Genomic DNA, 12813 nt, shown 5'->3' on the forward strand with positions numbered 1-12813 from the left:
TGGTAGGACTGAGGCCCACCCTCCACCACTAGACTGGTAGGACTGAGGCCCACCCTCCACCATTACACTGGTAGGACTGAGGCCCACCCTCCACCATTACACTTGTAGGACTGAGGCCCACCCTCCACCACTAGACTGGAAGGACTGAGGACCTCCTTCTACCATTATACTGGTAGGACTGAGGCCCACCCTCCACCATTAGAATGTTAGGACTGAGGCCCACCCTCCACCACTAGACTGGTAGGACTGAGGATCACCTTCTACCATTAGACTGGTAGGACTGAGGCAAAGCAGGTTTATCAACACCTAGCATTGGTTTGTATTGTGGGATAACAACAGCAGTGTGGTGGCTTAAGCACGCATGATGATTCACTGGTTTTTGTGTGTGTGTGTGTGTGTGTGTGTGTGTGTGTGTGTGTGTGTGTGTGTGTGTGTGTGTGTGTGTGTGTTTGTGTGTGTGTGTATCTTTAGAGTTATCCTTCACAATAATGTGTGACTGAAAGCTGTTTTTAGTGTTAGCTGACTGTTTCTCAGCAGCTGTGGGTTTTAAGGAAGGAAATGACCCATTGGAAGACGTCATTCATAAACGTTTATCTAATGGGGGAGGGATGAATCTGTGTTCTGCATCTGTAACAAACAACCCATTGGAAGACGTTAGTGACCGGCTCGTCATTTCTGAATGGCTTGTTGGTGAGACACAGAAGGGCACACACTGAGGTCCACTCTCTCACCATCGTGTTACATTTGACCTTAGAGTTGACCTTTGAGTAGTTTCCGCTTCCATGTCAGAGTGAGCGTTTCCTGAACTTCAGTTGTCACAGAGGATGGGAACTCCTGACATTCATTGGTATTTTTAATGCAGTCACTCCCACCATCTCAAACAGGCTTAATAATGTAGTCAATCCCATCAGAAATAAAGACCCATAAATGGTCATTCATAAAGGTTTATCCTTTGGTGAGCGATTAAGATTAATCTATAGTAAAAAAATTTAATTGTCCAATTTCCTGGTACTAAAGCCACAGAACAATCTCAAATGAGGGTGTCACGTAGAGGAGGCCAGAAGGCTATACTGGAAAACCTAACCTATCACGTAGAGTAGGCCAGAAGGCTATACTGGAAAACCTAACCTCTATCACATAGAGGAGGCCAGAAGGCTATACTGGAAAACCTAACCTCTATCACATAGAGGAGGCCAGAAGGCTATACTGGAAAACCTAACCTCTGTCACGTAGAGTAGGCCAGAAGGCTATACTGGAAAACCTAACCTCTATCACGTAGAGTAGGCCAGAAGGCTATACTGGAAAACCTAACCTATCACGTAGAGGAGGCCAGAAGGCTATACTGGAAAACCTAACCTATCACGTAGAGTAGGCCAGAAGGCTATACTGGAAAACCCAACCTCTGTCAAAATAAAAAGATGGCGGAGCCCCAAATGTTCTTCTGTGCTTCAGGGTGTTTATTTACAAAGTGATTCTGGAACAAAAACAACAGTACTGCCATCAAACGTATACCTTATGGGCCAGCTAAACACAATGCTGCCCCGTTAACAGCTCAATCCAAAATGGCCTCTTCCATGAACAGAAAGAGGCTCCTTTTGTAGGGCTAGCCCCTCCCCTCAGAACAATTAACACCAATTAATTGAGCAATTAACTCGTCAAACCTACATTTTACATTAACTAAACATACTAAAGTATATAAATTGCAACATGTTTATGAAACAATATCACAACATAACATTTACAAAATGACATCACTACTGACAGTGTCTTTCAATATGCCCATTTACATTAATGAGCCATGTGGAACAGGCACTACAAAGTCAGCCCAATTCCCTTAGCTCGGGTCCTTATCCAGCATACCCGGAAGCTACAGAGATAGAGAGAGGAACAGAACAAACAAACAAGCAATGCTCTCATCCACAACATATATAAGTATAATACATATTACTTATATTAAAAATGAACACTGACAAGTGTGAAATGTATGTACTAAGACAGAACATAACTTGTGTGTCGACCCACATTGTTAACTTATCTGATAACGGAGCAGGGAGGAGTGATGAAAGTGTGTGTGCGTTAAAGAACCAAATGCTGTCCGCGGCCAGTGACGGACTTCTACGTCAGAGGGAAACCCATATTCCAGTGTAGGCTGCTGAGGGGAGGACGGCTCATAATAATGTCCGGAACGGAGCAAATGGAATGGCATCAAACACCTGGAAACCATGGAAACCATGTGTGTTTGATGTGTTTGATACCATTCCACTTATTCCACTCCAGCCATTACCACGAGCCTGTCCTCCCCAATGAAGGTGCCACCAACCTGTGTCTTTCTACAATCCCACCATCTTCTAACAGGCTTAATACAGTCAATCCCACCATCTTCTAAATGGTTTAATGCAGTCAACCCCACCATCTTCTAACAGGCTTAATACAGTCAATCCCACCATCTTCTAACAGGCTTAATACAGTCAATCCCACCATCTTCTAACAGGCTTAATACAGTCAATCCCACCATCTTCTAACAGGCTTAATACAGTCAATCCCACCATCTTCTAAATGGTTTAATGCAGTCAACCCCACCATCTTCTAACAGGCTTAATACAGTCACCCACCATCTTCTAAATTGTTTAATGCAGTCAATCCCACCATCTTCTAACAGGCTTAATACAGTCAATCCCACCATCTTCTAAATTGTTTAATGCAGTCAATCCCACCATCTTCTAACAGGCTTAATACAGTCAATCCCACCATCTTCTAACAGGCTTAATACAGTCAATCCCACCATCTTCTAACAGGCTTAATGCAGTCAATCCCACCATCTTCTAACAGGCTTAATGCAGTCAATCCCACCATCTTCTAACAGGCTTAATACAGTCAATCCCACCATCTTCTAACAGGCTTAATACAGTCAATCCCACCAGTCAATCTTCTAAAAGACAATACCACACACCAACCTGCACACATTCCGTACATTCACAGGATATCAGTTAGTTCAAGTCGGAAATTGTTTTACAACAACTTGGGTTGTGCCGTGGCGGAGATCTTTGTGGGCTATACTCAGCCTTGTCTCAGGATGGTAAGTTGGTGGTTGAAGAAATCCCTCTAGTGGTGTGGGGGCTGTGCTTTGGCAAAGTGGGTGGGGTTATATCCTTCCTGTTTGGCCCTGTCCGGGGGTGACCTCGGATGGGGCCACAGTGTCTCCTGACCCCTCCTGTCTCAGCCTCCAGTATTTATGCTGCAGTAGTTTATGTGTCGGGGGGCTGGGGTCAATTTGTTATATCTGGAGTACTTCTCCTGTCCTATTCGGTGTCCTGTGTGAATCTAAGTGTGCGTTCTCTAATTCTCTCCTTCTCTCTTTCTTTCTCTCTCTCGGAGGACCCGAGCCCTAGGACCTGAGCTCCAGGACTACCTGACATGATGACTCCTTGCTGTCCCCAGTCTACCTGGCCATGCTGCTGTTCCAGTTTCAACTGACCTGAGCCCTAGGACCATGCCCCAGGACTACCTGACATGATGACTCCTTGCTGTCCCCAGTCCACCTGGCCATGCTGCTGCTCCAGTTTCAACTTCCACCTGACTGTGCTGCTGCTCCAGTTTCAACTGTTCTGCCTTATTATTATTCGACCATGCTGGTCATCTATGAACATTTGAACATCTTGGCCATGTTCTGTTATAATCTCCACCCGGCACAGCCAGAAGAGGACTGGCCACCCCACATAGCCTGGTTCCTCTCTAGGTTTCTTCCTAGGTTTTGGCCTTTCTAGGGAGTTTTTCCTAGCCACCGTGCTTCTACACCTGCATTGCTTGCTGTTTGGGGTTTTAGGCTGGGTTTCTGTACAGCACTTTGAGATATCAGCTGATGTACGAAGGGCTATATAAATAAATTTGATTTGATTTGATTTGAACAAGGAACCTAGCAAATCTGTTCAACCGATAGAAGGTTTAACCACAGGCCTAACAATGAACCTAAGAAATCTCAAATATCTTCAACAGATAGTAGACTTTCCTACAGGCCTAACAAGGAACTTAACAAACAAACATATTCTGCTCATTGCCGAAGTAACACAAACATCTTCTGCATGCTTCTTAAGTAACACAAACATCTTCTGCATGTTGACTAGTAACACAAACATCTTCTGCATGTTTCCTAAGTAACACAAACATATTCTGCATGTTGACTAGTAACACAAACATCTTCTGCTCGTTGCCAAAGTAACACAAACATCTTCTGCTCGTTACCTAAGTAACAAACATATTCTGCATGTTGACTAGTAACACAAACATCTCCTGCATGTTGACTAGTAACACAAACATCTCCATGTTGACTAGTAACACAAACATCTCCTCCATGTTGACTAGTAACACAAACATCTTCTGCATGTTACCTAAGTAACACAAACATCTTCCGCATGTTGACTAGTAACACAAACATCTTCTGCATGTTGACTAGTAACACAAACATCTTCTGCATGATGCCTAAGTAACACAAACATCTCCTGCATGTTGCCTAAATAGCACAAATATCTCCTGCATGTTGCCTAAGTAACACAAACATCATCTGCGTGTTACCTAAGTAACACAAACATCATCTGTGTGTTGACTAGTAACACAAACATCTTCTGTATGTTGCCTAGTAACAAACATCTCCTGCATGTTGCCTAGTAACACAAACATCTTCTGTATGTTGCCTAAGTAACACAAACATCTTCTGCATGTTGACTAGTAACAAACATCTCCTGCATGTTGCCTAAGTAACTAACATCTGCATGTTGCCTAAGTAACACAAACATCTCCTGCATGTTGCCTAAATAGCACAAATATCTCCTGCATGTTGCCTAAGTAACACAAACATCTCCTGCATGTTGCCTAGTAACACAAACATCTTCTGCATGTTGAATAGTAACACAAACATCTTCTGCATGTTGCCAAAATAACAAACATCTTCTGTATGTTGCCTAAGTAACAAATATCTTCTGTATGTTGCCTAAGTAACACAAACACAGGTGCAAGAGGCGATAGAGGAGCGAAGGAAACACACACAAATCTCTCTCTTAAAGGACACACCTTTAACCTTGACTTTTGTGCGTCCCAAATGGTACGCTATTCCACTGCTTTTGACCAGAGTCAATAGGGCTTTGGTCAAAAGTAACACACTATTTAGGGAAAAGGGTGCCATTTGGGACGCACCTTTGGTGGTTTGTTTTAATGAGTTTACATCACACTAATAATTAGATATTAAACTGATTATGGCAGTAGGCTGAGTATGGAGATAGAAAGGTCATAGTCTAAGTAAGTTTTATGAGCGATGTTTCAAATCATCAGGACATGTGAACAAACATCTTAATCAGTGTTCCAGCGGTTTATTTGATCTCTGCATGAGCTAGCATCAGCCGAGCGGGCATCCCTCTATTACGAGTGAAGTGAGTTCGTAAAAACAAAGTATGCATCTAAGAAAAGAGTTTCCACATACGAACTGAACGTAGTCAGATTTTCTGCATTTATCAAAAGTCCCATCAGGTAGCCTGGTTTCAGATGGAAACAGGATTATTCGGGACAGCGTTCTTCTTGCAAAGCATTAAAATGTTTTAAACAAACTATTATTACCACCCACAATAATCACATTATTGTACGCATGTAACTGTGGTCAGGGAAACAGATTGTAACGATGTGCGCTGAGAGTCAGGAAGCAAGTTCAGGGAGTGTGTGTTTTATTAAATAAACACAACATAATACAAAACAAGAAAACGTGAACAACACACAGACATGATACAGAAACAATGACGCCTGGGGAAGGAACCAAAGGGAGTGACATATATAGGGAAGGAACCAAAGGGAGTGACATATATAGGGAAGGAACCAAAGGGAGAGACATATATAGGGAAGGAACCAAAGGGAGTGACATATATAGGGAAGGAACCAAAGAGAGAGACATATATAGGGAAGGAACCAAAGGGAGTGACATATATAGGGAAGGAACCAAAGGGAGTGACATATATAGGGAAGGAACGAAAGGGAGTCACATATATAGGGAAGGAACCAAAGGGAGAGACATATATAGGGAAGGAACCAAAGGGAGTGACATATATAGGGAAGGAACCAAAGGGAGTCACATATATAGGGAAGGAACCAAAGGGAGAGACATATATAGGGAAGGAACCAAAGGGAGTGACATATATAGGGAAGGAACCAAAGGGAGTGACATATATAGGGAAGGAACCAAAGAGAGTGACATATATAGGGAAGGAACCAAAGAGAGTGACATATATAGGGAAGGAACCAAAGGGAGTGACATATATAGGGAAGGAACCAAAGGGAGTGACATATATAGGGAAGGAACCAAAGGGAGTGACATATATAGGGAAGGAACCAAAGAGAGTGACATATATAGGGAAGGAACCAAAGGGAGTGACATATATAGGGAAGGAACCAAAGGGAGTGACATATATAGGGAAGGAACCAAAGGGAGTGACATATATAGGGAAGGAACCAAAGAGAGTGACATATATAGGGAAGGAACCAAAGAGAGTGACATATATAGGGAAGGTAACCAGGGAAGTGAGAGAGTCCAGGTGAGCGTAATGATGGTGACAGGGCTGCGCCATGACGAGCAGCCTGGAGACCTAGAGGCCAGAGAGGGAGCACACTTGACACAGATAAACTGACATGAAAACAGATGTAAGTGATAACTTCTCAGATTCAATCCAATGAAATGCTTTTTGTAAATCAAAACGAGCAAAACGCCTCCTAGTTCCAGGTTAAAAACCACATCGTCTGTTCATTGTGACTCAGACACCCACAGGACAACACTCATTGACAGCCAAAGCTTGTGGCCAGAGCCATTCATTTACATTAATGTGGATATATATATATATGTGTCTGTACTTGGGACCAAACACACTGTGTCTGTTAACCTCTGGCCTCCTGTGTGTGTCTACATGGGGCTCTGCAGACAGCCTGAGACAGGGGACAGTGCGTGTTGGAAGCACTGTTGTGACCCAAATGGCACTCTATTCCCCGGGTTGGCAGGGTAGCCTAGTGGTTAGAGCGTTGGACTAGTAACCAGAAGCTGACAAGGTACAAATCTGTCATTCTGCCCCTGAACAGGCAGTTAACCCACTGTTCCTAGGCCGTCGTTGAAAATAAGAATTGGTTCTTAACTGACTTGCCTTGTTAAATAAAGGTAAAATAAAAAAATAAAAATAAATGTATGGCACTACAATAGGCATCTGGTCAATAGTAGTGCACTACAGTGCCTTCGGAAAGTATTCAGACCCTTAGACTTTTTCCACATTTTGTTATGTTACAGCCTTCTCCTAAAATGTATTAAATAGCTTATTTTTCCTGAACAATCTACACACAATACTCCATAACGACAAAGTAAAAACAGGTTTTAGACACTTTTGCTAATTTATAGTATTCTGACCCTTTACTCAGTACTTTGTTAAAGCACCTTTGGCAGTGATTATAGCATCAATTATTCTTGGGTATGACACCACAAGCTTGGAGAACCTGTATTTGGGGAGTTTCTCCCATTCTTCTCTGCAGAACCTCTCTATCTGTCAGGATGGATGGTGAGCGTTGCTGCAGAGCTATTTTCAGGTCTCTCCAGATAGGTTTGATCGGGTTCAAGTCCAGGCTTTGGCTGGGCCACTCAAGGACATTCAGAGACTTGTCCCAAAGCCACTCCTGCATTGTCTCGGCTGTGTGCTTAGGGTTGTTGTCCTGTTGGAAGGGGAATCATTGCCCCAGTCTGAGGACCTGAGCACTCTGAGGAAGGTTTTCATCAAGGATCTCGCTGTACTTTACTTTTCAAGGGACTAGTCTCCCAGTCCTTGCTGCTGAAAAACATCCCCACAGCATGATGCTGCCACCACCATGCTTCACCATAGGGATCTTGCAAGGTTTCCTCCAGACGTGACGCTTGGCATTTAGGCCAAAGAGTTCAATCTTGGTTTCATCAGACCAGAGAATCTTGTTTATCATGGTGTGAGAGTCTTAGGTGCCTTTTGGCAAAACTCCAAGCAGGCTGTCATGTGCCTTTTACTGAGGAGTGGCTTCTGTCTGGCCACTCTACCATAAAGCCCTGATTGGTGGAGTGCTGCAGAGATGATTGTCCTTCTGGAAGGTTCTCCCATCTCCAAAGAGGAACTCTGGAGCTCTGTCAGAGTTACTATCGGGTTCTTGGTCACCTCCCTGACCAAGGCCCTTCTCCCCCGATTGCTCAGTTTGGCCAGACTACTGTGTTCTTGGGGACCTTCAATGCTGCAGACATTTTTTGGTACCCTTCCACAGATTTGTGCCTCAACACAATCCTGTCTCGGAGCTCTACAGACAGTTCCTTCGACCTCATGGCTTGGTTTTTGCTCTGACATGCACTGTCAACTGTTGGACCTTATATAGACAGTGCGCCTTTCCAAATCATGCCCAGTCAATTGAATTTACCGCAGGTGGACTTGAATCAAGTTGTAGAAACATCTCAAGGATGATCCATGGAAACAGGATCCACCTGAGCTCAATTTCGAATCTCATAGCAAAGGGTCTGAATACTTATGTAAATAAGGTATTTGTGTTTTTGTGTTTTTATAGATTTGCAAAAATATCTAAAAACCGGTTTTCACTTTGTCATTATAGGGTATTGTGTGTAGATTGATGCAGATTTGTATTTATTTAATCCATTTGGTAATAAGACTGTGACGTAACAAAATACGGAAAAAGTCATGGTGTCTGAATACTTTTTCCAAAGACACTGTATAGGGATTAAGGTGCTATTTGGGACATAGCCTGGGTCGGTGGACCAGACCGTGAGCCTGAGGCTTTGCGATTTCCCCTTGTCTGGAAGAGAGTAATGACACACAGGACAACTGTTATGTAAAACGTCAGGGACAATGAATGTCCCATAAATCAACATATTTAGATGTGATAGATTCAACCACCAAATCTGGCACCTGATTTTATTGATTTATTTACCTTCAGGATGGATGCCCAGCCCACATGGTCTAAGAAACTGTAATCAAATCAAATCAAAGTGTATTTGTCACATGCGCCGAATACAACAGGTGTAGGTAGACCTTACAGTGAAATGCTTACTTACAGGCTCTAACCAATAGTGCAAAAAAGGTGGTTGGCACCTGTAAAACTGCTGCCATTTCTTCCAGCGCCATTTTAACTTATACCTGTTCACCTTAAACAACTGTCTAAAGAAAACATGGGTTCATAGCAGTGTGCTGGTTAGATTTCTAAAAAAACATTTTCCTGTTATAGAGGCATCCTGACAGCTGGGTTAGATAAGGCCATATGATTGCTCCAAGATCTAGTCTCATAAAAGGAGGAAATCAGGTATGAATTCCAGCCGTCCTCTGAGGATTCGATTTACACAGTTCTCTCAAGACCTGGACATTATTTTACAACATTTTCCCCATTTCTATAACAAGGATGAGGATGCGAGCCTATCCTCTGAGTTCTGTCAGCCAGAGGGTGTAATGTTTGGCTGGCCTGGAGCCTTGCCGTGAGGGGTACAGACTGGCTGAAAAAGAGAGCAGCACGGCCTCCTTGACCCACTTCTCTCCTCCTCATAGACAGTTTTGATCTGCACCAAGAAGCTGAGCAGACAGAAAGGAAACAGAACCCAGGGTAGAGTCTTGACTCAGATGTTTTCTAATGTATGTGATATGAATCTCTACAGCATTACATTCAACCACTGAGGTGAACTGTGGGTCGATAAAATAGTTCATCTGTGTCCCAAAGGGCCTCTATTCCTCATGGGGCTCTAGTCAAAAGTAGTGCACTAAAAAGGGAATAGAATGCCATTTAGGATACAGTCCTCATGTTGCTGCCTAGCTATTGTTGGGAGAGCGCAACATGCTGTACATTCTCTAATGGACCAGGTCTAGTCTGACCTGATTACAGGGTGGGGTTGAGGTGGAGAACATAACTAATGGACCGGGTCTACTCTGCCCTGACAGCAGGGTGGGGTTGAGGTGGAGAACATAACTAATGGACCTGGTCTACTCTGACCTGATTACAGGGTGGGGTTGAGGTGGAGAACATAACTAATGGACCGGGTCTACTCTGACCTGACTGCAGGGTGGGGTTGAGGTGGAGAACATAACTAATGGACCGGGTCTACTCTGACCTGACTGCAGGGTGGGGTTGAGGTGGAGAACATAACTAATGGACCGGGTCTACTCTGACCTGACTGCAGGGTGGGGTTGAGGTGGAGAACATAACTAATGGACCGGGTCTACTCTGACCTGATTACAGGGTGGGGTTGAGGTGGAGAACATAACTAATGGACCTGGTCTACTCTGACCTGACTGCAGGGTGGGTTTGAGGTGGAGAACATAACTAATGGACCGGGTCTACTCTGCCCTGACAGCAGGGTGGGGTTGAGGTGGAGTCAGGTGGAGAACATAACTAATGGACCGGGTCTACTCTGACCTGACAGTAGGGTGGGTTTGAGGTGGAGAACATAACTAATGGACCTGGTCTACTCTGACCTGACTGCAGGGTGGGGTTGAGGTGGAGAACATAACTAATGGACCTGGTCTACTCTGACCTGACTGCAGGGTGGGTTTGAGGTGGAGAACATAACTAATGGACCTGGTCTACTCTGCCCTGACAGCAGGGTGGGGTTGAGGTGGAGTCAGGTGGAGAACATAACTAATGGACCGGGTCTACTCTGACCTGACAGTAGGGTGGGGTTGAGGTGGAGAACATAACTAATGGACCTGGTCTACTCTGACCTGACTGCAGGGTGGGGTTGAGGTGGAGGCAGGTGGAGAACATAACTAATGGACCGGGTCTACTCTGACCTGACAGTAGGGTGGGTTTGAGGTGGAGAACATAACTAATGGACCTGGTCTACTCTGCCCTGACAGCAGGGTGGGGTTGAGGTGGAGTCAGGTGGAGAACATAACTAATGGACCGGGTCTACTCTGACCTGACAGTAGGGTGGGGTTGAGGTGGAGAACATAACTAATGGACCTGGTCTACTCTGACCTGACTGCAGGGTGGGGTTGAGGTGGAGGCAGGTGGAGAACATAACTTCCACCACTATAGACAACAATCAAAGGAGAGGTGGATCACCCCAAGTGGTTAGGAAGAAGTGAGGTAACGAGTGCAGTACTGTACAGCTTACCGATTTACATGTGGAGCATCACGTACATGTAGTGCTGTATTGGGGAAAAGACATTAAAACAAACAAATGAGATAGCAGTGTAGGTATACCAGCACCTCTTGAGGCAGTATAGCTGCTTGACTCATAAGGTTGTTGGTCATGTTTGTTGCAGGGTTTGGAGTGATGACACATTGAAATATTGTTTTATGCCCCTCAATGAACCCAAGGAATATCATGGATGTGGAATGCTATATCCAAAAGGACAGAGTTATCTGAGCTCTGCGTGACAATGATTTGGCACAGCACCAGGATTGCATTATCTCTATGGGAAATGTTCTCTGATAAACTCTCCATTATTCAAATTCACCCAGAGGAGTAAAAACAGTCTGAACAAAGGGATAGTTCACTGGGTAGTCCAAACAACAGTCTGAACAAAGGGATAGTTCACTGGGTAGTCCGAACAACAGTCTGAACAAAGGATAGTTCACTGGGTAGTCCAAACAACAGTCTGAACAAAGGATAGTAGTCCAAACAACAGTCTGAACAAAGGGATAGTTCACTGGGTAGTCCGAACAAAGTCTGAACAGAGGATAGTTCTAGTCCAAACAACAGTCTGAACAAAGGGATAGTTCACTGGGTAGTCCAAACAACAGTCTGAACAAAGGGATAGTTCACTGGGTAGTCCGAACAACAGTCTGAACAAAGGATAGTTCACTGGGTAGTCCAAACAACAGTCTGAACAGAGGATAGGTCACTGGGTAGTCCAAACAACAGTCTGAACAAAGGATAGTTCACTGGGTAGTCTGAACAGAGGATAGTTCACTGGGTAGTCTGAACAGAGGACAGTTCACTGGGTAGTCTGAACAGAGGATAGTTCACTGGGTAGTCTGAACAACAGTCTGAACAAAGGATAGTTCACTGGGTAGTCCAAACAACATTCTGAACAAAGGGATAGTTCACTGGGTAGTCCAAACAACAGTCTGAACAGAGGATAGGTCACTGGGTAGTCCGAACAACAGTCTGAACAGAGGATAGTTCACTGGGTAGTCCAAACAACAGTCTGAACAAAGGGATAGTTCACTGGGTAGTCCAAACAACAGTCTGAACAAAGGATAGTTCACTGGGTAGTCCAAACAACAGTCTGAACAGAGGATAGTTCACTGGGTAGTCCAAACAACAGTCTGAACAGAGGATAGGTCACTGGGTAGTCCAAACAACAGTCTGAACAAAGGATAGTTCACTGGGTAGTCTGAACAGAGGATAGTTCACTGGGTAGTCTGAACAGAGGATAGTTCACTGGGTAGTCTGAACAACAGTCTGAACAGAGGATAGTTCACTGGGTAGTCCAAACAACAGTCTGAACAGAGGATAGTTCACTGGGTAGTCCAAACAACAGTCTGAACAGAGGATAGTTCACTGGGTAGTCCAAACAACAGTCTGAACAGAGGATAGTTCACTGGGTAGTCCAAACAACAGTCTGAACAGAGGATAGTTCACTGGGACACACTATATGAATATCAATAGTTGTAGCAGGGATGATTGTATCAATAACAAATCAGATGAATTGGCTGTGGTCAGATGGCAGGGTAGCCTAGTGGTTAGAGCGTTGGACTTGTAACTGGAAGGTTGAAAGTTCAAACCCCCCGAGCTGACAAGGTACAAATCTGTTGTTCTGCCCCTGAACAGGCAGTTAACCC

The 12813-nt window shown here is 44.2% G+C and overlaps 1 protein-coding gene across 1 annotated transcript in view; it reads right to left on the bottom strand.

Annotated features, from left to right (window-relative positions):
• The window catches only part of LOC121839018 (sporozoite surface protein 2-like), a 34284-nt gene extending 23499 nt beyond the window's left edge, over positions 1-10785 (bottom strand). Inside the window, exon 1 of the mRNA XM_042295025.1 lies at positions 10743-10785. Within this exon, the coding sequence (XP_042150959.1) occupies positions 10743-10785 (43 nt within the window). The remainder of the gene's footprint in view (positions 1-10742) is intronic.
• Between the last annotated feature and the right edge of the window lie 2028 nt (positions 10786-12813).

This window comes from Oncorhynchus tshawytscha, linkage group LG13, assembly GCF_018296145.1.
Source record: "Oncorhynchus tshawytscha isolate Ot180627B linkage group LG13, Otsh_v2.0, whole genome shotgun sequence".
Lineage (NCBI taxonomy): Eukaryota > Metazoa > Chordata > Actinopteri > Salmoniformes > Salmonidae > Oncorhynchus > Oncorhynchus tshawytscha.